We start from the raw sequence: 23,975 nt of genomic DNA on the forward strand, positions 1-23,975 counted from the left end.
TCTCCTTGATATGGTAAGCAAAATAATGGCCCCCAGATATGTCAACACTTTAAACCTCAAAAATCCATGAATATGTTACCTTAGGTAGCAAAAGGGACCTTACAGATGTGATTAGGGACTTTGAGATTAAGATTTAAAATCATCATCCAGGATTACCCAGGTAGGCCAATCTAATGACAGGAGTCCTTAATCTAATCTAATCTAATGAAAGGAGGCCTTAACCTAATCTAATGACAGGAGACCTTTCCCAGCTGCAGAGACCCAGAGAGATGATAATGACAGAAGAATCGAACCCACTGCTGCAGGCTTTGAAGATGGAGGAAGTAATTATGAGCCAAGGAATATGGATTGTCTCTAGAAACTAGAAAAGACAGAGAAACAAATCCTTCTGTAAAGTGTCCGGAAGAAACATAGCCCTGTTGACACCCTAATTTTAGCCCAGTGAAATCCATGTCAGATTTCTGACCAAACAGAATTGCAAGACAATAAATTTGTGTTTTTTCAACCCGCTAAGTTTATGGTAATTTATTACAGCAGCAATAAAATACTAGTATGTTGGGGAACCATTTTTTTTTTTTAAGATTTTATTTATTTATTTGACAGAGAGAAATTACAAGTACACTGAGAGGCAGGCAGAGAGAGAGAGAGAGAAGGAAGCAGGCTCCCTGCTGAGCAGAGAGCCCGATGCGGGACTCGATCCCAGGACCCTGAGATCATGACCTGAGCCGAAGGCAGCGGCTTAACCCACTGAGCCTATTACTGTCTATTTCTGCTCAAGGGTGAGAGCTCGAGCTTACTCAAAATTGTTTTCCAATACCTAGCTCAGTTGCTATCTCTAGAGATGCTCAATGGTATTTTAGAACTGATACAGGTTCATAATTTAATTCTAAAGATCCTTACTACTATAATTGAAACACCCTTCTTCAATTCAGAATCTTAACTGGCAATATGAATTGCTTTCATGTCTACATTAGTCATTCTAGGCACAGAGATCTAGTAATACTAGTTTGCTTCTTCTGACTTGTCTCCCTGACACAGTCTTCCCATGGAACCTGCAGGTATATAGCTTTTTCTTAAATCAATTTTCCTCTTTCATATCACATACCATATTTTTTTAAATCATAGATATGTTGTCATCAGAAACACATTTTTAGTTCTATCAATTCCAAGATCCATTAAGATCTATTTTATTTAACCACTGTGATTTTAACTTAAGTCTCTTGAGTATCTGACGAAATAACTACTGGAAGTTCATCTCTTAAACCTAGGAATTAGAAATACTCAGAAATATTCAGAAATTGCCATTTCACAACCCTCCTAAATTGGCATTATTTTCCCCTCTTCAGAGGCATATTCACTACTATAATTCGCAGTATCAGCGGACATTTTTGAGGGTGTAATATGTGCCCATCTCTGCGGCATTCTTAATCTTTACAATGACCCTTCAGGTGATTCTACCTAACTTTATAGAAATGGACATGGGGGGCTCAGAGAATTTAAGTATCTTGCCTGAGATTAATTACACAGCTCAAAAAGTAGGAGAGAGAGGAATTCAAGTCCAAAATCAATTAAAGAGTAAAAAGAGTAAATTTCTTAGATCAACCCTTATATAGTTAGTTTATGCTACTATTCAAAAATGAATTTGGGAAAAGTCAGCTTTCACTTTGACAGAGTTTTCTGACAGCAGGTACTCATGAAGGTATGGCAGTGGCTATCATAAAACACCAAAACATCCTCATCATGTGACAAGGTGAGAAGAGGTATTCTGGCCATAAGATAATTTCATTTTTTTTGTCCCTTAAAATACCTTTTCTAAGATGAAAATAAGACTGTAAGTCGTATCAGCCCTGTGCACCTTTCCTATCAACTAGTACCCCATTTTTCAGGAGATAAAAAGTAAAATGATTCTAAATTTCACGCTTATTTTGTGGTTTAAGACTGGTTCCATATGCAATTTAAACCTCTCATTCAACATCTTCTGAAGCCTGTCATTACTAACGGTTAGCATTTACACAGGCTTAAAAATGGACTGTAAAACATTGGCAATATTAATCTTTACTTCACCAATTAGCTCTGCAATCTTAAGTCACCTCACTAACTCTCTGGTCCCTGGTTCTCTCATCCATAATGCAAGAAAGTTAGATTAGATGAAGTTTCTAAACCTTTTCCTAATTCTAATATCCTAGAATGGCACTAACATTTGCATTCTGCCTAGCATTCTACTGAGCTAAATATGGCTGATAGAAACTTAGAAGAAATTAAGATATAATTAAAAAGCTTCAGAGGGACTATGTTTGAATCTCAGTGCTATCACTTACTAACTGATCGTGGGCAAGTCTTAGTTGCCTTGTCTGTAAAATAAGGACAAAAATTGCCACCTATGATTCTTTTGAGGATTAAATTTTTAAATAGTTTTTTTAAATGCATCTAAAATAATGTCTGATGCTGAGTAACTACTCACTAAATATTCCTTTCTCTTACAGTTTGACTAGTATTATAACCACGTTTTTCAAATAAGCCATTTCTTGAAACAAGATTTTAAAATTTTGTAGGATTTAAAGATAATGGAGTATCAAGAGTGTCTTAGTTTACTTGGGCTGCCGTTTACCATAGACCATATGGCTTAAACAAAAGAAATTTATTTTCTCACAGTTCTGGAGGCTACAAGTCCCAGACGATGGTCTGACAGAGTTGGTTTCTTGTGAAAGCTCTTTCTGGCTTATAGACAGCTGCCTGCTCACTGTAGGTTCTAGCGTTCCTTCTACTTCTTACAACAGCACCAGCCTTGATGGATTAGAGGTCCATCTTTACAAACTCACATAATTCTCTATCACCTCCCCACAGGACCTATCTCCAAATACAGTCACATTGGAGGTTAGCACTTCAACATATGAGTTTTGGGAGCACTCAAACATTCAGTCCATAACAAATTATGTTACTTTATTTTTGTACTGAGAGTTTATTTTAAAGCAAAGTTTATAAATTTCAATCAAATCTCACACCAAGTCTCTAAGATAGATGAATAGAAGTACTATGATCCTGCATGGAGACCTGAGGAACAGACATGGAGAGGTTAAGCGACATAAATTTATGACACAACTGAATAGAAGCAGAATTACAAGTAGAATTTGAGACATCTAACTTGGAAGCTAATTCCATTAAATAATACTACATTTTTGAAACTTCTATTTCTAAATGTGTTATCATTGTCCTCTATCACATTACTTCTTAAATCTGCCCTAAAATTCTGTTTTCAATAGAAAATTTAAATAATATTAAAGAAAGGGGAAAATTTTTAAAATGACTGAAGTTCTCAAAGCCAGGAAAATAGGTTAAATAGAGCCATGAAAACCAGGGTTTAATTAGTTCTATGGTTTTGTGATTTCTGCTTTTAGGGAAAGCCAAGAAACTGACACATTCAGCAAAGTCTTTGGTTTATTTCTTGACCAACATTCATCAATGAGGCTCATCCACCCACAGACAAGCTGGAGTTAGATAATTATTTCCAGTAACTGAAATTTGCCTATTCATGCTTTCAGAAAAGAGAAATAGATTACTTTAATAATTATATTTCACTTTCTTTGGATGGCAGAGATTTTACACACTGTCTCTTTAGGTGGCAAATACTACTATTCAACTATATCTGTAGACATCATACAGTATAGATGATTGTCTCAAAAAACATTCTCATAGGGTAGGGGTGGGGGGAAAGAATTCTTCAGCGGAGAAAAACACTGGCTTATATTTGGTAAGTATTACTCCTCAGACCACTTTAGCTAGGCATTAAATTCTTTTCCTTTTTTTAGAGATTAAAAAAAATGTAAAACTCATGATGTTATTCCAATTTTTATCCTTTAGCACTGACGTGCAGGCTGGCACCTCCTAGAAAAAGTGAGAAACTTCCTATTCAAAAATAGCAATTTTTACGGGGTTTTCTGTGCATGTCAGAAGGGAGGGAGAAAGAGGGAGATGAATCACATTGTACTTGTCCTTACCTAACCAAATTAAGTATTTTACTTTTTTCTTTCCCTTTTTCCTTCCCCTGTAACAATGTTTGTACTCTCTACACAAAAATATAGTACCTCCTTGTGCTTCTTCATTTGGAAGGGGGGGGTGGTGACTTCCTGTTGTCGATCTCTAGGTTACTTCGCCCACCATCTCTCATTTGGCTTTCAGCCCCTTCACTGCCTGTGTTATAATTTTCCTGCATCAAATTCCTTCTGTTGTAAATACCTGAGAGTTTCCATTTTCCTGTCGGAGTAAGACTCCGACTGAAAAAAAAAACACTTTGCAATTTTATCATTTATTGTTTTTTGAAATGTTAATTAGTTTTTTCATATACTTATGTGCTTTAATATGCCTCCTCAAGTAAAAATCTTAATCTTGAATTCAGGGACTGTGAGATCCTAACTCTGACTTCTTAGGGCACACACTGAAATCAGGACGGGGAGAGCAGAGGGGACAAAATGTGGGCACAGAAGGTCAGTGACAAAATGGGAGTAGCAAAAGCTATCATGTAACATGCTAGCTATGACAAAGTAATGTCAACCAGGGAGTCTCTTTGAATACAGCAAATGTATTATTAAAAACAGGTCATTACATGTATTGGGAATGAATATAGCAAGCAATGATAATGCTATTATATAACCTCCAAGAATCAAGACTCCCATTTATCCAGTGAATTATGCAATTTCGTCAGAGGCTCCCCAAACTGACTAACAATCCAAAAGAAATTCTTTATGTACGAGTAATTGTTAGTGGTTATAACTTAGAGCAATCTACTGAAAATATAATTCTTAAATACTAAGAGTACAAAGATAGATTAATACCACAATACAGTACAAACATTATTTTAGGGGAAAAAAATAGAGAGTACTATATGGCTCATGCACACCTCTTTCAGGAATTGGTTTCAATTGGGTTAGTATTCCTAAAGCAATACTTTGACATACTCTTTGAAAACTTCTGCCCAGCAAGAAGAAGTCCCAAGAGACCATATTTAGATTGTTTATGTTTCAGCAAATCAAACTGCTTCGACTTTGTTGGGCTGGCAGGAAGGGCTACCAAAGATGGCGAAAATTCCCGCCACACGACCTGAGCTCGGACAGGAGAACAAAGGACCAAGATGGCGAAAGTTCCCGCCACACCACCTGAGCTCGGACAGGAGAACAAAGGCCCAAGCAGGAACCTGAGACCCCCGCCCTGGGCTCCTGTGGACCAATGGGATCCCGATGAGCAGGAGGGATATCCAAATAAGGGAAACTTGCCAAAAGACCCCTGAGCTTTCCCCAAGACCCCTTAAAAGCCCCCTCCTCCCTGCCTTGGGCGCGACTTCCCCCACTCTGCTTTCCAGAGTTGCGGAACCTCGCCCGAGGGTGCCCACCTCCTCCCGGTGCAACTTTCTCGGCTCCCCTTCACCTGGGCCCTGAAACTTCACCGGAGAGAACCTTTAATAAACCTTGCCTTACACTCACTTTGCCTGGTGTTGTGTTTATCTCGCCGGAAAAACCTTACAGACTTATAGGCACAAACCCCATAACTATGTAATACTAATAACAACATCAGCTAGCAATTAATTAAATAATAGTTACTATATTCATGTGTCAGGCCCTTTTCTAAGTGCTTTCTATACCTAACTCATCTAGTAATTCCCACAGCTCATTGGGATAGGAACTGTTACTTCCCACTCCACTTCCACTATTACAGACCAGGCTAAAAGACAGTAAGAAAGTTGCCCAAGTTCACATTACTAGTAAGTAACAGCTAGAATTCAATCCCAGGTAGTCTGATTCCACAGTCCATGCTCTTAATTATACTATATTCTGTCCCTAATTTGGTCAAAATGATATAGGGAAAAGGGTGGTGAAATCAGGAATTCAATACAAGTCTTGAGCTACATTTAACGAAAAACACATTTAATCATGAGACTTGAGAGGTTATAATTCTTTAGCTCTACCCTTTTACGCCCTTAGAAATCTTTACCATCACCAGCAAACAATGCCTGTGCAATTAGGCAATGGGCATAGCACAATATGGAACCCCAGTACCATTTGTAAGTCAACTGGTACATAACAAAAAGAACAAAATGGAACCCCAGTACCATTTGTAAGTCAACTGGTACATAACAAAAAGAACAAAGTGTTTATGGTCAGAAAAATGTGGGTTAAAGTCTCAACTTTGCCATTAACTGGCAGTATGCTATTAAACACAGTGCAGGCTCTGGAGTCAGACATAGCTGGGTTGAAATCCTAGCTGTAAGACCACTGTGCAGAGTAGCAAAGTTTATATACAGTACAAGGGCACCTGGCCAAGAAAGCAAAATGGGGCTGAAATTCTGCCTCCTTTCAGCCACCACGCCATCCACCCTGGAAGGAGGGCCCACCGGTGCTGGTGCCAGAAGAACTGACACCTAACACAAGCCCCCAGGCTACTACCTAGAATAGTGTGGCAGCCCAGAAGTTTCAGTTATTTCATTGGTTCACCACAGGGGGCACGTTTTTTTCTAATTCAAACAAGGGCTTTTCATAAGCTAGAGGTGATTCTGCCTACTCTAATACTAGCTATGTAATCTTGGGCAAGTGACTTCATCACTCTAAACCTCAGTCTCTTCATCTGGAAAAAATTGTTTTAAAAATAGTACTTGCCGCATAGTGGGTTTTGAGGATTACATAAAACAATACAAGTGTCAGTGTCAGGCACTCAATAAATGCTCAATAAGTTGTAATCAATAAATCATAACCAGGTGTAGCATCACAACCTGAGACTCAGATCCCTCTGATGTTAGAATGAGTATCATCTACTTCACAAGACATTTCCATGAATGTTAAATTGTGATAAGAAGGTATTTTATAAACTATGACATGTTTATTTACAATTTTGATATAAAGAATTAGCAAATATAAAAAGTTCTTGGTACCCAGTATTTAGTAAGTATTTAGTAAGTGCAGTAAATGTTAAATGGTATTGTTGCTATTAGTTTTGACAACTCATTAAATTTTTTTGCATCATCCATTCATGTTCTGGGTATTTCTTATTTTGGGGAGGATAATCGTGTTCTTGGATCATTGTAAATTGTGAGAGGAAAACTAACTCATTAGAGAGATCTGTAAACAGTACAAATCTAAGGAGCCTAAGACTAAGCGGTATCCAGTCAAAAAAAAAAAAAAAAATCCTACCTGGTCTATCTGGTTTGAACTTACTTTAAAACTAAAAAAAGAAGAGAGGGGCACCTGCATTGCTCAGTCAGTTAAGTGTCAAACCCTTGATTTCCACTCTGGTAATGATCTCAAAATGGTGAGACAGAGCCCCGAGTCAGGCTCAACTTTCAGTGGGGAGTCTGCCTGAGATTCTATCTCACTCCTCCGCCCCCAACCCCGCCGTCACTTGAGCACAATCTCTCTCTCTCTCTCTCTCTCTCTCTCTCTCTCAAAATAAATAAAGCTTTTAAGGTCCACATATACAACGGAATATAACTCAGCCATCAGAAAAGATGAATACCCAACTTTTGCATCAACATGGATGGGACTGAAGGAGATTATGCTGAGTGACATAAATCAAGCAGAGAAAGTCAATTATCATATGGTTTCACTTACTTGTGGAGCATAAGGAATAATACAGAGGACATTAGGAGAAGGAAGGGAAAAGTGAAGGGAGGAGTAAGGGGGGAGATGAACCATGAGAGACTGTGGACTCAGAGAAACAAACTGAGGGTTTTAGAAGGGAGAGGTTGGAGGGATGGGTAGCCTGGTCGTGGGTATTAAGGAGGGCATATATTGCATGGAGCACTGGGTGTTATACATAGACAATGAATTTTGGAACACTGCATCAAAAATTAATGATGTATTTTATGGTGACAACAGAATAAATTTTTTTTTAAATAAAGCTTTTAAAAATGAAAAGAAAACAAAGAAAAGAAAAATCATATTGGAAACATTAAACCTTCTTGCTTAAAATTAGAGTCTCTCAACAGAAAAGAAATTTATATCCACATGACACACATAAACCACCATATTTACACATAGTGGCATAACTATAGTTTCTCTGAACTTGGAAACAGCATTCCTCAGAAACTGCCTGTTGCTCCATTTCAAACTCAAAATAGATATTTGACCTTGCTCTTTTAAGAAAAGGGCTCTTTCCACCCTTTGGGATATTTAAAGTTTCTATTACCATAAATTCCAAGCTTATAAGTCAGCTACAGCAGCTATAACTCAGTTTCACTGAACACACACCACAGGTCTACAAACTAGAGGATTTAACAGCCTCCAATTATACAACAGAACGAGGTTTATGGTGACCCATGCAACAGGCAAAACCTGAAATATAATGAAGACCTAAGATTGCTTATACTTGCTTCATGTCTGTCCTTCCAATGTGCTTATAAGTTTTGTTGTTTTGTTGCTGTTCACAGTTATTACCACCACCATAGTGCTAGTTACACAACTACTGATACAGTCTAAGGGAAGAATATTTTCTCAACTTTATTAATGCCTGCATCTTCTTAGCACTCAAGCATAAAGCACATTCCATATTTACTGCAGATTATTCTCTCCATCAAAACATTTTGATGGAGGGGCCAAGATGGCTCAGTTGGTTAAGCGTCTGACTTCGGTTCACATCATGATCCCAGGGTCCTGGGATAGAGCCCCACATGAGGCCCCCTGCTCAGAGAGGAGTCGGCTTCTCCCTCTTCCTCTGCCCCTTCCCCTGCTTGTGGTCTCTTTCTAATAAATAAATAAAATCTTTAAAAAAAAAAAAAGACATTTTGATGGGATGGACACCAAGAAACTCTGGATTCAAACTGAATTGGTCAATAGACAGTGTTATGTCCTCAGCACATAATTTAACCTCTGCAGGTCTCCTCTGATGTAATATATGAAACAGACTTTTTTTTAATTACAAAGTGATATATATATGGAAATGATTATTTCTGCCAACAGTATGTCATACAAATAATTATAAAAATCCCTGCTTAGGTTTTTCAATTCACTATAAAGGAAAAGTTATGAAATGCTTAAGAATAGAAACATTCTACAAATTCAAGACTTAAATTATATCATCTTTTAATTCTTTTTTTTTTAAGATTTTATTTATTTATTTGACAGAGAGAGACACAGCAACAGAGGGAACACAAGCAGGGAAGCAGCAGAGGGAGAGGGAGAAGCAGGCTTCCTGCTGAGCAGGGAGCCCAATGTGGGGCTCAATCCCAGAACCCCGGGATCATGACCTGAGCCAAAGGCAGACGCTTAATGACTGAGCCACCCAGGCACTCCATCATCTTTTAATTCTTTATAATCTTATTATAGCACCCGCTATAGGTATTATACACAAATGGCTCAGTCAAAGGTAACCATAATTTGGAAATTTCTAGAAATATAAGTATTTCAATATTCTATATGACAGTGGGGATAATTAGCTTCTTCAGTAATATTACCTGTTTGGCAATACTTGCTGCTTTCTTTTGACTTTTTTAGTAGTATTTTATGTGCCACATGCTGCTTCTACAAAGGCAGTAAAAGAAAAGCCTCAAACCTACCTATCCTGACATCTCTCATGGGTACACAAGGGAAGCAATATTACTTCCATTTAATAAATGAGAAAAGTCTCAGCGATCACCTAAATAAAAAATGAAACCAGACCTAGAGCAATTAATAGGCTAAGTATGCTGTCCATTTTCCCGGAATACACTACCTTCCTTGGGGTAGGACAAAACTCCACAGTGAAAAAAATAAAAATAAAAAAAACTTCCCTGTCCTTTCTCGCTCAGGCTTCTCTGCTACCCATATGAGGCATCTGCACAACAGAGCACAAGAAGCAAAAAGTTTGTCCCATAAGGCATAGCAAGGGTTGAACTTCAAAAAATCTTTGTTTTCTACTTGGCATCTTTACAAACCATATATAAACTGACCTCCATTAAGATCAAGGCCAGACTCATGTGACTCACACTGCTCCATTGGGGAAGGAAACCCAGGACATCTGGCAAAATAATCTGTCAAAGACAGGGCTCCCTGTATCATGAACAGGCAGATGAACATGACTGTTAAACGTCAAGTATGATACAGACTGACTACTGCAAATGTACATTTACCTCATTTTCTTTATTTAATGTGCATTACTACTAAACTACAACATCTCTAATCCAGAGTACACCTCACATATAAAAAGCATGGCCACTAAGAAACAAAACTACCACCTCGACTGGCTTTTAAAGCCAACTAAGAAGCCAGCAACATAAGGACAGTTTAAGAACTGCTCAGTTTGGGGGCGCCTGGGTGGCTCAGTTGGTTGGACGACTGCCTTTGGCTCAGGTCATGATCCTGGAGTCCCAGGATCGAGTCCCACATCAGGCTCCCAGCTCCATGAGAAGTCTGCTTCTCCCTCTGACCTTCTCCTCACTCATGTTCTCTCTCACTGTCTCTCTTTAAAAAAAAAAAAAAAAACTGCTCAGTTTGGGGCACCGGGGTGGCTCAGTCAGTTAAGCAGCCGACTCTTGGTTTTGGCTCAGGCCATGATCTTAGAATCAGGAGACTGAGCCCTTTGTCAGGTTCTGGGCTCAAAAGGGAATCTGCTTGAGATTCTGTTTCTCCCTCTGCCCCTCATCCCTCTTGTGTTCTATCTCTAAAATAAATAAATCTGGGGCGCCTGGGTGGCTCAGTGGGGTAAAGCCTCCCTTCGGCTCAGGTCATGATCCCAAGGTCCTGGGATCGAGCCCCGAATCGCGCTCTCAGCTCTGCGGGGAGCCTGCTTCCTCCTCTTTCTTTCTCTCTGCCTGCCTGTCTGCCTACTTGTGATCTCTGTCAAATAAATTTAAAAAAAAAAAAAAAATTAAAATAAATAAATAAATAAATAAATAAATAAAAGAATTGTACAAGTATCCCTTGGATAATGCAGGCATTATGGGCACTGACCCCTACATAATCAAATATCCGTGTGTAACATCTGACTCCCCAAAAACTTAACTACTAATAGTCTACCGTCAACCAGAAGCCTTACCAATAAAAGTTGATTAATACATATCAAAGCAGGGTGCCTGGGTAGCTCAGTGGTTAAGCCTCTGCCTTCAGCTCAGATCATGATCTCAGGGTCCTGGGATCGAGCCCCGCCCATATCGGGTTCTCTGCTCAGCCAAGAGCCTGCTTCTCCCTCTCCCTCTGCCTGTCTCTCTGCCTACTTGTGATCTCTCTCTGTCAAATAAACAAATAAAGTCTTTAAAAAAAATACATATCAAAGGATAAAAAGAATACGATGTATCTTTTTTAAAGAATTTACTTATTTTAGAGAGGGGGAGGGGCAGAGGAAGAGAATCTTTCAAGCAGACTTGTGTTTATAATATTGTGTTCACATATAAGTGGACCCACGTAGATCAAATCCACATTGTTCAAAGGTTAACTGTATTTCCCTAGCAGTGTACAAACATGTTGTTATTGGGACAATATTTTGCCAACAATGTATGGCAACACTGACATGATATACAAGCTAAAAACGGCTCCTTATCTAGACATGAGGTCTACACATGAAGTAAATGATTTGGTTTTAAAATACTAAATATGTTTCAGCTGCTGCAATGTATCACCAATCTGAATTTATACAGAGAACATATTGAGTCCATAAAATTTAACAAAACAGTGTACAAACTTTCAGAAAATGAGGATTTTTTTGGACCAGATACATGTTTTTAAGTTGAGACAGAAGTTTTGACACAGAGGTTGTTATTGAAGAGTTTTGCATCTGACAGATCTTTACTCCTGTGGCCATGATTGGATAAGAAATGCATTTTAAAACCATTTAAAGTGAAACTGACATTTGAAACTCATCAAGGTATAGTTTATTCATGTGAATTTTCTTACATAGTCTCTCTTTTATGAAAACTGTATTTGGGCTTCTGCAGAGATAAGCTGGCCGACTTTCATGGTTCATAGATGATCACTGTTTCAAATCTCACATGGGATTGTTCTCCTATGCCAATTTCCCTTTCCTGACATACAACAAATATTCTGGGTTCTCAATATAAACATGTGTGTGAAGGGGTTTCCCAGTCTACCAATAAACAATTCTTGGACAGCTGCAGGTTATGCTGTAATTCAACTCAATTCTGACACCATCTATCTGGAGACAGTGTCAGAAACTCAGGAAAAGCCAGATGGAAGACATGCATAAGGCAAGGTATGTGGGAAGGAGCTTCTATGCTCTCTCCCAGCATACCATTCTCCCCACATCTCCACATTTTACCAACCCAGAAGCTCTGAACAAAGATTTTTGAAACAGAATGTCTAAAAAGATATGAGTGCCTGGGTGGCTCAGTTGGTTAAGCATCTGTCTTCAGCTCAGGTCATGATTCTGGAGTCCCAGGATCAAGTCCAGGATTGGGCTCCCTGCTCAGCCATGAGTCTGCTTCTCCCTATTTCCCTCTCTCCCCCAGCCCCCCCAAAAATAAGTAAAATCTTTAAAAAAATAAAAAATGAAAGATTAAACTAGAGACCCTTAATTTCATGTCAGAATCCATTGAAAGAGTTGTTTCATCAAGGACAAATATTTAAAACTATAATTATATAGAAAACATTTCAACTTCATCTTAAAAGCTCATATTAAACAGAAAAATAGATTAAAGATAATAACGGTCAACTTATAGTAGGAGAAACATGAATAGCTAATATATTTTTTAAATGCTCAGCCTCACTCATAATCAGAATAATTAAAAAGACTATAAAATTCCATTTCATATCTATTACATATGTAAAAAATAAAAAATCTGGGACATCTGGGTGGCTCAGTTGATTTAAGTGTCTGTCTTCAACTGAGATCATGATCTTGGGGTCCTGTGATCAAGCCCTGCATTAAGCTCCCTGTTCAGTAGGGGGATCTGCTTCTCCCACTCCCTCTGCCCCTCCCTCCCAACTCATGCTTTCTCCCTCTCACTCTGTCTCTCTCAAATAAATAAAATCTTTATTTTTTTAAAGATTTGTTAAAATGTATTTGAGAGCAAGTGAGAGGGAGAACAACACAGGTTGGTGGGGGGTGGAGGGCAGAGGGAAAAGCAGACTCCCTGTCAAGGAGGGAGGACCCTGGGATCTTGACCTGAGCTGAAGGCAGACACTTAACCAAATGAGCCACCCAAGCACCTGATAAACAAAATCTTAAAAAAAGAAAAAAACAAAAACAAAAAACATGACAAGACCAAGTATTTAATAGGATATAGAGCAATGTAAACTCTTTTTTTAAAAAAACTTTTTTAGAGCAATGTAAATTCTTATATACTGTTGTTCAAAAAGTAAATTGGTGTGACCACTTTGGGCAGCATCTAAGAAAAATTCCAAATCCTATACACTAGCAATCCTGCTCAGAGGCAAATGCCATAGAGAAAGCCTGGGCCACGTACCCAAACAGAAATGGACAAGAATGTTTACAGCTACATTTTTTATTATAGGAAAAAAACAAAAAACAACAACAACAAAAAAAAAAACCCTGGAAATAGCTGCCTATCAACAAGAGAATAGAAAACAAGTGCTCAAAACCTGTTTGCTGAATGAATGACTCTAAGGAATGAACAACAGTGTTCTCAAAGGAGGTCATAGACTCAGGAATCTGTGAAATAATACCAAAAGGTGTAACAACACTTCATCAGAGAAGAGAGAATATGCGCAGAAAAAAAAAGATTGAAGAAATAGTGGCTGAAAACAATTTTGGTGAAACAAACTGTGGTAAATCCATACAATGGAAAACTATTCAGCAATAAGAAGGAACAAACTACTGATACATGGAATAACATGGGTGGATCTCAAAGGCATTATGATGAGTGAAAGAAGCCAATCTCCAAATGTTACAAATGATTATCAAAAGGCAAGAGCTTAAGAACGGAGAACAGATCGAAGGTTGCCAGGGGCTGCAGATGAGAGGAGGGTTTCAGTCCAGTAGATAGCACAAGAGAATTTTAAGGGTGGCGGAACTGTTCTATATCCTGATTCTTAGGGGGGGGTTACACAAATCTACACATGTTAAAGTTCACATAAATGCACACACAAGGGGCACCTGGGTGGCTCAGTGGGTTGGGCTGCTGCCTTCAGCTCGGGTCGTGGTCTCGGGGTCCTGGGATCGAGTCCCGCATCGGGCTCTCTGCTCAGCAGGGAGCCTGCTTCCTCCTCTCTCTATGCCTGCCTCTCTGCCTACTTGTGGTCTCTCTCTGTCAGATAAATAAATAAAATCTTTAAAAAAAAAAAAAAAAGAAATACACACACAAAAAAGTCAGTATTATTATATATAAACTTAAAAAAAGAAAAATCTAGGGAAAAAAATCTATCTCCTCCAAAGTCACTCTATGTGATATAGGTATCACATATTCCTTTACATACAATGTAAAAGGCCACCAGATCAAGCAGTTATATGGCTATCCACAGAAACACTATGACATCTCCATCAAATAAGGTTAACAAAAAAATCTAAATAAAAGCACTGAACAATAAAAATCAAATATGTAATCAATGTCTTGCAACATAATTTTATCAGGAAGCAAGAACTCAGTTTTTTGGAGTTTTTGTTTTTTAAAAATTTTATTTATTCGTCAGAGAAAGACAGACAGAAAAAGCTTGTGCTCTTTTTGTGTACAGAGGGAGAAGGCAGGCTCCCCACTGAGCAAGGAGCCCGATATGGGACTTGATCCCAGAACTCCGGAATCATGATCTGAGCCAAAAGCAGACGCCCAACTGAATGAGCCACCCAAACATCCCTGCTTTTACTTTAAAGATTTTATTTTTAAGTAATCTCTACACCCAACATGGGGCTTGAACTCACAACCCCAAGATCAAGAGTTACATGCTCCACTGATTCAGCCAGCCAGGTCCCTTAAGTGCTCAGTTTTTTTTACTTATTTTTATGGAGTTAATCTAGAATTAGAAGACAATAATTTTGTACATTTAAAAGGAAACATTCTTCCATTACATTTCATGCCTATAAAACCTTCTTGCCTATTAAATTAAAATTAAGTCTGTTAATTAAAAACTTTTACCTTTTCTTTCTCATTCAACCTCTCAAGTTCAGTGTGCTCTAAATAAAAAGTTATCTTAGCCCTGAGATGGGGATGTCACTGACAATACAGGCCTTTCACAGTGATAATTTCCACAAATGCAATTTCCACAGCCTATGAGGATTGCCAAAACAGAAGCTAGCTAGCAAAGTTACAACAGTGTGCTTTAACTTGGGTGACCATGTGTCCTAATCTGTCTGGGACAATTCTGGGTTGAGACCTGCTGTACCGACATAATTCCATATATATATATATATATATATTTTTTTTTTTTTTTGAGTAGTCTCCACACCTAGCATTGAGCCTAACATGGGGCTTGAACTCATGACTCTGAGACCAAGACCTGAGCTGAGATCAAGAGTGGGATGCTTAACCAACTGAGCCACCCAGGTGTTCTCTGACATAATTATTAATAGCACTCTCTCTCATTCTAGAGGTGCTAAGGTTTAGACAAAATGGATTATACGGACATCCCACACTTAACCTATTTCCTTTAAGGAGCCTAACACACAATCCCCTACCTATCACAACGAGACCTAAAAAGTAGACCTCAAAAAGGGAAGCCTTTACAAAAAGTAGACCTCACACAGGAAAGGTTTAAAAAAGAAAGAAAGAAAAAAAGACACAGAAAAAATGAATTTGATTAACCTAATGTGTTTGTCTTGTGTTTTTTTATGTTGTCAATCATAGCTACTAAAAATTCTCTTTGGGTTGTATAATTGAAAACAAAAACAAAAACAAAAACTCAGCACTCTAATTAATCCATACCCTAGTATCTTAGGAGCAACTCTGTCAGTCACATTGAAGAAAAACAAATCACCCATTTAAAATCTCTACCCATGCCTCCATTCTCATTTTAAAGGCACTGGATAGCATGGAAAGGCCAATGCTTTTTATTCCAATTTATGATGATGCTTTCTTTGCCAAATTCTAGGCAATTCTAATATGGTATATCTCCAGATGGAAAGTTGATATATTTCTCTACAGCCAGATTTATCCACTTTAAAAAGGAGGTTAAATAAATAAATAAATGGGACATAATGTTTATCTAGATATAGGTAACATTTATATCTCTTTGACACTTAAACCCAAGAGCATTGTACAGCTTTTATTCATAACCACAATAAATCTTCTGGATTCCCCAGATGTGTGATGTGACTTGGAGCTTCTACTCAAGTGTTTTTTTTTCCTATTAAGTCTGGTCATAATTCAAACATCCCCAAGAAAAATATTTTTCCTTTTGATTTTTGAAAAAACTATAGCAATGCTAGTGTGGCTAGCAGCAGGTAGTTCTGTATTTAAATTATTACAGGTAACAGTTAATATCACTAGGTTCCACGCCCTACCATATACACATAAGGTGCTCAATAAATACTTCTTGAATAAATAAATGAGAAGAGGGGAAATATGCACATTGATATAATGCTGCAAAGAAAAACTTGATGCAAGAAAACAAAATACAGGCAGAACCAGATGGGATGCCCTTCCACTAAAAACAGTGAAAAATAGCTAGCTGCTCAGTATGGAATAATGAAAAAAGTTCTCGTGATGGATAATGGTAATGGTTCACGTCAATGAAAATGTATTTAATATCACTGAATTGTACATTTTAAAATGGTTAAAATAGTTAACTTTATGTTATGTATATTTCACCACAATAAGTTTTTTGGGTGGGCAGCTGGGTGGCTCAGTGGGTAAGTGTCTGCCTTCGGCTCAGTTCGTGATCCCACGGTCCTGGGATAGAGCCCCACATCCAGCTCCCTGCTCAGTGGGAAACCCGCTTCTCCCTCTTCCTCTACCCCTGCTTGTGTTTCCTCTCTGTGTCTCTCTGTTAAATAAATAAATAAATCTTGTGGAACTTAAACTCACAATCCTGAGATGAAGAGTCGCTTGCTCTACCAACTGAGCCAGCCAGATATCCTTTAAAAAAACAAACAAACAAACAAAAAACTTTTAATAGCTACTCAGCCAAGTGTGACTATGGACTTTCACAGGAAAACACTGAGAGAGACTATGATGGTGAGAAACTCTGGCCATGTAAAATATTATGGTACATCGTACAGTAAAAACTTTAAAAATAAGTGAAAAAGCTCTCACTGAAAAAGCTGTACTGTGAGAATACGTTGTTTTACAAAATACTTTTGCCAAGTTCTGTGGCAAAAGTAACATAGTATGGTAGATGTTTATGTATAAAATACAAATACTAAGTAGTATTTACTCCACTGGAAGAAAAACTAAGTATAATTTGAGATAAACATAGACTTTGAGCCTTTAGAAATAAACATACTTGCTTAAAAAAGAAATAAATTAAGGGGCGCCTGGGATAAGCATCTGCCTTCAGCTCAGGTCATGATCCCAGGGTCCTGGGATAGAACCCTGCATCCAGCTCCCTACTCAGCAGACAATTTGCTTCTCCATCTCCCCCAACTAGTGTGGTGTCTCTGTCTCTCATACTCTCTGTAAAATAAATAAATAAAATCTTACAAAAAAAAAAAAGAAAAGAAAAGAAAAAAATTAAACTGTTTACATCTAAGTTGGTCATAAGCCTTTCAATTTCATACTTTTTAAAAAACTCATACGGACCAATCACATAAACAATTTTATAATATTAATATACTTATTCACAGATCTTGTTACACAAAACCAAAAAAAGAGAGAAAGATCACTTTAAAGACAGAAAATTCTATACTAAACATCCAAATATTTAAATATCCTAACCTAAACAACAAAAGATTAAAATTAAATACAAAATCTCAACTGGTGATATGGGGACTATTTGCTGACCCAGAGATCTATCTCAACAGTCATGCTGTTCTCTCTAACAAAACTGCAGAGAATAGGTCTGGCAGAAAGAAGTCTGCACTGCGGCTCAAAGAAATTTGGTATGTTAATGAGGGAAAATGCCTATGACTAAATAACCACCAGCCTTGCTACTTTATGTTCTGTCCCAAAGCTGTGACCATTCAAAAATTCTAGGATTTTCTCCTCCTCACCAAACTCTTTTAGATTTAAGGAGCTAGTTGGCAAAACTAAGTCAGTCCACTGAACAAAGTCTGCAGTCAGTCTGTCACTAAGTAGGAATATTCTATTACCACTCATGTTAACTATCCAAAAATCTTTTTTTTTTAAGATTTTATTTATATTTATTTATTTGAGACAGAGAGGGAGAAGGAGCATGATGGCACTCACACACATGAGCAGAGGGTGGGGCAGAATGAGGGACAAGCAGACTCCTCACTCGAGCCAAGAGTCTGAGGGACTCATCCCAGGATCCTGAGATCAAGACCTGAAAAGGAAGTTAGATGCTTAACCAACGGAGCCACTCAGGCACTCCTCCAAAAATCCTAAAACAAACAACAAACAACTCAAAGAACTGCTCTGCATCTAGAGTAGAAAAAAATGAAGCCAAAAGATACAGTTACTACATAATGTAGAGAAAAAAACTGTAATATATATAAAAAATACTTCTTATATTAAAGGTGGGTTAAAAAGGGATTGGGTTAAAATAATTTTCAAATAACAAAACAAAAGAAACAAAATATATAAGCATATAACACTGTCAAGGGTGGAGAAGTGAAAATGACTTACAGCATAACCCACCAAAAAAACAAAGAACTGCATAATTTAATCATACTATAGAGCAGCACCTTGTTCAGTTTTCAGAATCAGCTGCACCTGGCACCAAAAGAACTTCAAGCAAAAGTAAAACTACTATGTAGAAAGGTTATTTACAGGTCTAATTAATTGGTCTCAAATCCGAACACAGATACACCAAATCTTTCATGATTTCTTCATAGCTACTCTTTCAACAGAATATCCAATAATACCACCCCTCTAATAATGCAAAATGAATTTTTATTTCTTTTTTTTTTTAAGATTTTATTTATTTATTTGACAGAGAGAGATCACAAGTAGGCAGAGAGGCAGGCAGAGAGAGAGAGGGGAGAAGCAGGCTCCCTGCTGAGCAGAGAGCCCGATGCGGGACTCGATCCCAGGACCCTGAGATCATGACCTGAGCCGAAGGCAGCGGCTTAACCCACTGAGCCACCCAGGCGCCCCGAATTTTTATTTCTTAAACTTTCTTTCATTTGCTTCTAAGTTCATAATATAGTAATTTACATCATAAAGCTTATGCTTACAAGCTTCCAGAAGCAAAAATATGGTTTATAGGACAACTTAAATGTACATGTACCAAAAATTAAAGTGCTTTCAATGATTAGAACAGGGCCTGATAACACAGCAGGTACTAAGTATAAATATTTGCTGAATGAATAAAGGAATTATAGTTAAGGAATTAGAATTAATTATAGTTAGGGTGTCTGGGTAGCTCAGTCTGTTAAGTATCTGCCATCAGCTTGGGTCATGATCTCGGGGTCCTGGGATAGAGTCCCTGGTTCAGCAGAGTCTGCTTCTCCCTCTCCCTCTATCCCTTCCCACTGCTTGTGCGCTCACTCTCTCGCTCTCCCTCTCTCAAATAAATGAAATCTTTAAAATTAAAAAAAAAAAAAAGAATTATAGTTAAGTGTACCATCTCCCCCTCATAAAATGCTTATATTACAGTGGCTCTAGAATTCTTTCTCTAGACAGCTCAGAACCAGGCAAAGCTATAAACACAATCTGTTGACCAAATGGAATGCTCTCCCCTCTCTGCTTCCCTCACCATGCCTAATACATGCACCCATCTGATACCAAACCCTCAGTAGTATTTTCACAGCTTTGCACTCCCTAAAAATCAGCTCAGAAGTTGCCCAAAGAGCAAGTGGAAGTGCATCTAACTACACCTTCAAGAGAAAGACCTTTCTTCTATCAGACACATGAAAAAATGTTCATCATCACTAGCCATCAGGGAGATTCAAATTAAAACCACATTGAGATATCACCTTACACCAGTTAGAATGGCCAAAATTAGCAAGACAGGAAACAACATGTGTTGGCGGGGATGTGGAGAAAGGGGAACCCTCTTCCACTGTTGGTGGGAATGCAAGTTGGTGCAGCCTCTTTGGAGAACAGTGTGGAGATTCCTCAAGAAATTAAAAATAGAACTTCCCTATGACCCTGCAATTGCACTCCTGGGTATTTACCCCAAAAATACAGATGTAGTGAAAGGAAGGGCCATCTGTACCCCAATGTTTATAGCAGCAATGGCCATGGTCGCCAAACTGTGGAAAGAACCAAGATGCCCTTCAACGGACGAATGGATAAGGAAGATGTGGTCCATATACACTATGGAGTATTATGCCTCCATCAGAAAGGACGAATACCCAACTTTTGTAACAACATGGACAGGACTGGAAGAGATTATGCTGAGTGAAATAAATCAAGCAGAGAGAGTCAATTAACATACGGTTTCACTTATTTGTGGAGCATAACAAATAGCATAGAGGACATGGGGAGATAGAGAGGAGAAGGGAGTTGGGGGAAAATGGAAGGGGAGGTGAACCATGAGAGACTATGGACTCTGAAAAACAATCTGAGGGTTTTGAAGGGGCGGGGGGTGGGAAGTCGGGGTACCAGGTGGTGGGTATTAAAGAGGGCACGGATTGCATGGAGCACTGGGTGTGGTGCAAAAATAATGAAGGCTGTTATGCTGAAAATATATAAAAAATAAATATAAAAAAAGTTAAAAATTAAAAAAGAAAGAAAGAAAGAAAGAAAGACCTTTCCTAACTCGGGTTCTCTGGTGGGCTCTTTCTTTTCCAGTGGGTAAAACCTGCAATTTATCCAGAGTCCAGGTCCTGCCCAAGGGCAACAGATTCCTTTAATAATTAGTGGCTCTTAAAAATAATAATAATAATAGTTCTTCATTATTAGACATACCTGTACATGTGGAAGTTAATGGGCAAAACACATGTCTCACTTATCTTTCACTTACTTATCTTTCTAACTTTACTAGGTGCAGTTCTCACACAGTCACCTTAGACAATGAAAAGGCAAGCACTTAATGAACCCATGAAAACCATGATTATTAATTTATAAATGAAAATATTGACAAGTGGTGACAAAGAGGTTGCAACTGAAGGAACTGCATTCATTTCTGAGCATTATTTACTTAATCAAAGATCCAGAAGTCTAAAATATGGCTGAAATGTATATAAAAATGCTGAGAACCTCTGAGGGAAAATGGTAACACAACAGAATATAAAGAAAATAAAACTGCAAGTCTGAAGAAGCCCTATGATGACAAAGATGGACACAGTACACAGAAAAAACAGGAACAAGTGGAATTTAGAGGACTGATCAAATAAAAGTTTTAGATGCAAATAATCCACAAGCCACAGTCAACTTGGAGGCAGGGCACAGGCAATGACAATAACAGTGACTGCAGACCACAGGGAACAGGAACACTCCTCTCACAGGATAGATGCCTTTTAGCCTACCTTCCACTTTCAAAATACCTTCCACTTTCAAAAAGAAGCCTATATGTTTGTCTTCTACAGTGAACGTCTGTAAATCACAGGGGCATATTTTTCACACAATTTACTTATGCCTATTGAAACCTATATTTAATCATGGTCAATTAAATGCTGCTTTCTCAAAAGCTTAATTAACTAAACTTATTAACTACTGTATCTGAAAGGAAAAAAGATTGTTAATTGTGTTTACAACTAAATATATGAATAAGTGCATTAATATTTCATTAACAACTACTGAAAGTATTTTGGAACAGCCTACATGACACCAAATATAGCTAGTCTTTTTATACATCCACTAAGTCTTTGCCTATTAGATCTAGAAATGCCTCTCTAAGAACCATGCTGTCATCTCCCCACTGGCACAACCTGATTTAAGGATCTGTTCTGACAGTTCATTAAGAGATACAACCACACCTAACAGCAACACGCTGGCTGCCCAGGTGTAGAAGCAAATGACTCATGGTACCTGTTGGTTTGAACTCACCCTTGTGTTGCACTAGCTTAGTGACCTCCCTGGAATTGAAATTGGGGATGAAGAAAATAACATGCAAATTAAAGAGACAGGAATCAGAAATCAAAAGGAAACACAGAACTAAAAGTCATAATTCTGAAGCTTAGTTGTTCAAGAAATTCCAAACAAACAAAAACTGGCAAGAATTGGGGCACCTAGGTGGCTACTCAGTCAAGCATCAGCCAAGGTCATGATCTCCCGGGTCTGCCCCTCCCCCTTGCTCCCTCACATTCTCTCTCTCTCTCTCTCTCAAATAAATGAAATCTTAAAACAAAAACCACACACACTGATAAGTTTTGTTTTGGGAAAACCATTCCTAATAGGATATTCTGTCATTTCACTGTTATGATCAGCCACGAATATGGAGCTGCCTATTTTAAGATAATGAAAGAGAAAGCCTCACACTAGAAGGGGAGAGACAATGATGAAAGCATTCTTTTCCAGGCAGCTATAGAACAGTAAGCAAGAGAGTTATTATTAATCAATAGACAGCAAGGTGAAAAAACACTGACTGACAGAAGTTCGACTGACATCGAAGCAGAGTTAACAATAAAAATCTTCACCAGTTAACTTAGTATAGTTAACTATACCAAGCCTTTAAGGGAAAAGGGCTGAAAAACCACAAATCCGAAACCGTACTCCCACAAAAAGACTACAGGAGCATAGGAAGTTGGCTTTCTTTAAAATGGAAAATTCTTCTCTATTTCATAAACAGAGACGCCCGAAGGAATGCTGCAAGGGAGGCTATTAAGATGCTAAGCGCGCCCTGAACTGAAATTAATTAATTAGCTTGAATTCAAATTTAAAAATATATATATAAATTAAACTAAATATAAATTAAAAAATAAAAAAGGAAAGTATAAAAGGGAATGGTCTACTTCAAATCTGAATCTAAACTTCACAGCAATGCATACTGGACATTACAATCTTCTCTTTTTTGGCTATGAGTCAACAACTCACTAGTAGTCAAAAAAATTTTAAGGCAAATTACACGTAGATACTCCAATTTATAGTATCTACTTCAGTAATTTAGTTACAATGTCTTTTGCATCTACTATATGCAGCATGACATTGTGACATGACAGGTAAGCCTAAATATTTACACTAAGTGCACACAGTGCTTACCTTCTAATACCTACCCAATCATACCTTTGGCTCTAGCTGAATATACAAAAGCAACAAAAGAGCTGGAGCCTTCAAAAATGAATAGCATTTTGGCCAGTAGAAAGGGTCAGGAGGACATCCCACAAAAAGCCGTGAACAAAGAACCATAAGGCAGGTATCAGGAAACTAGCCCAGCAAAAACCTAGGTTGCAAAAGGAAGAGGAGAAAAAAAGAACCTGAGACTAGACTGGGTTCAAACCACAAAGGACTTTCAACACCAAAGCTCAGGGATTTTAAGCTTTATTCTCCAGGCAACAAGCGGCAAAAGATTTTAAGCAGAAGGGTGACCATCAAAAACCTTGTGCTAAATACAGAATTTCTACAGATAAGAAATTATAAGCTTCATATAACATGTCCTTATGTCCTGTTATTTATAACCCTTAACTACTGAAACATGAGGCTAGGATGTCAACATCAAGGCTATCAGTACTCAACATTTCCTTTTTCAAGACAATTAAGAATGTACATTTCCTTGCTTAGCAAAAACTTTCTAAAAAGGCTTTGTCTTCTTGCCCCATTTTATCTAAAACAAACAGCACAAACCATAGGGAAAAGTAGTCTTTTTAATGTTTGCTCAATCTAAAAGCTAAACCCAGCACGCAGGGTACACATTAGTATATAAGACTGGCTCTACTCCTCACTCCATGAGGCTATTTTTGATTTGTTGGTCACGTAACTAAGGAGAGATGAGTGGGAGGAATTTCTCAGTGCCCCCAGGGTATGTATTCATAGAACTTCAGGCCAATTCCACTTCTATCTCCCTCAAATAAATGTTCTGATTACCATAATTATAAGCTTTACTCCATTAACAGAACTAGAAAGCTTTTCCAAGGGTTTTGGTTTTTTTTTTTAAGATTTTATTTATTTATTT

The 23,975-nt window shown here is 37.9% G+C and overlaps 1 protein-coding gene across 4 annotated transcripts in view; it reads right to left on the reverse strand.

Annotated features, from left to right (window-relative positions):
- The window catches only part of MCU (mitochondrial calcium uniporter), a 199,168-nt gene that overhangs the window by 131,127 nt on the left and 44,066 nt on the right, over positions 1–23,975 (reverse strand). For 3 of the 4 annotated variants that reach the window (XM_059169976.1, XM_059169975.1, XM_059169977.1), the window contains one exon: positions 18,206–18,302. The exons of the other annotated variant lie outside the window; for it this stretch is intronic. In XM_059169976.1, the coding sequence (XP_059025959.1) occupies positions 18,206–18,211 (6 nt within the window). In that variant the 5' untranslated portion in view covers positions 18,212–18,302. The remainder of the gene's footprint in view (positions 1–18,205; positions 18,303–23,975) is intronic. 4 annotated transcript variants of the gene reach the window in all.

The sequence above is a fragment of the Mustela lutreola genome, chromosome 4, assembly GCF_030435805.1.
Source record: "Mustela lutreola isolate mMusLut2 chromosome 4, mMusLut2.pri, whole genome shotgun sequence".
Lineage (NCBI taxonomy): Eukaryota > Metazoa > Chordata > Mammalia > Carnivora > Mustelidae > Mustela > Mustela lutreola.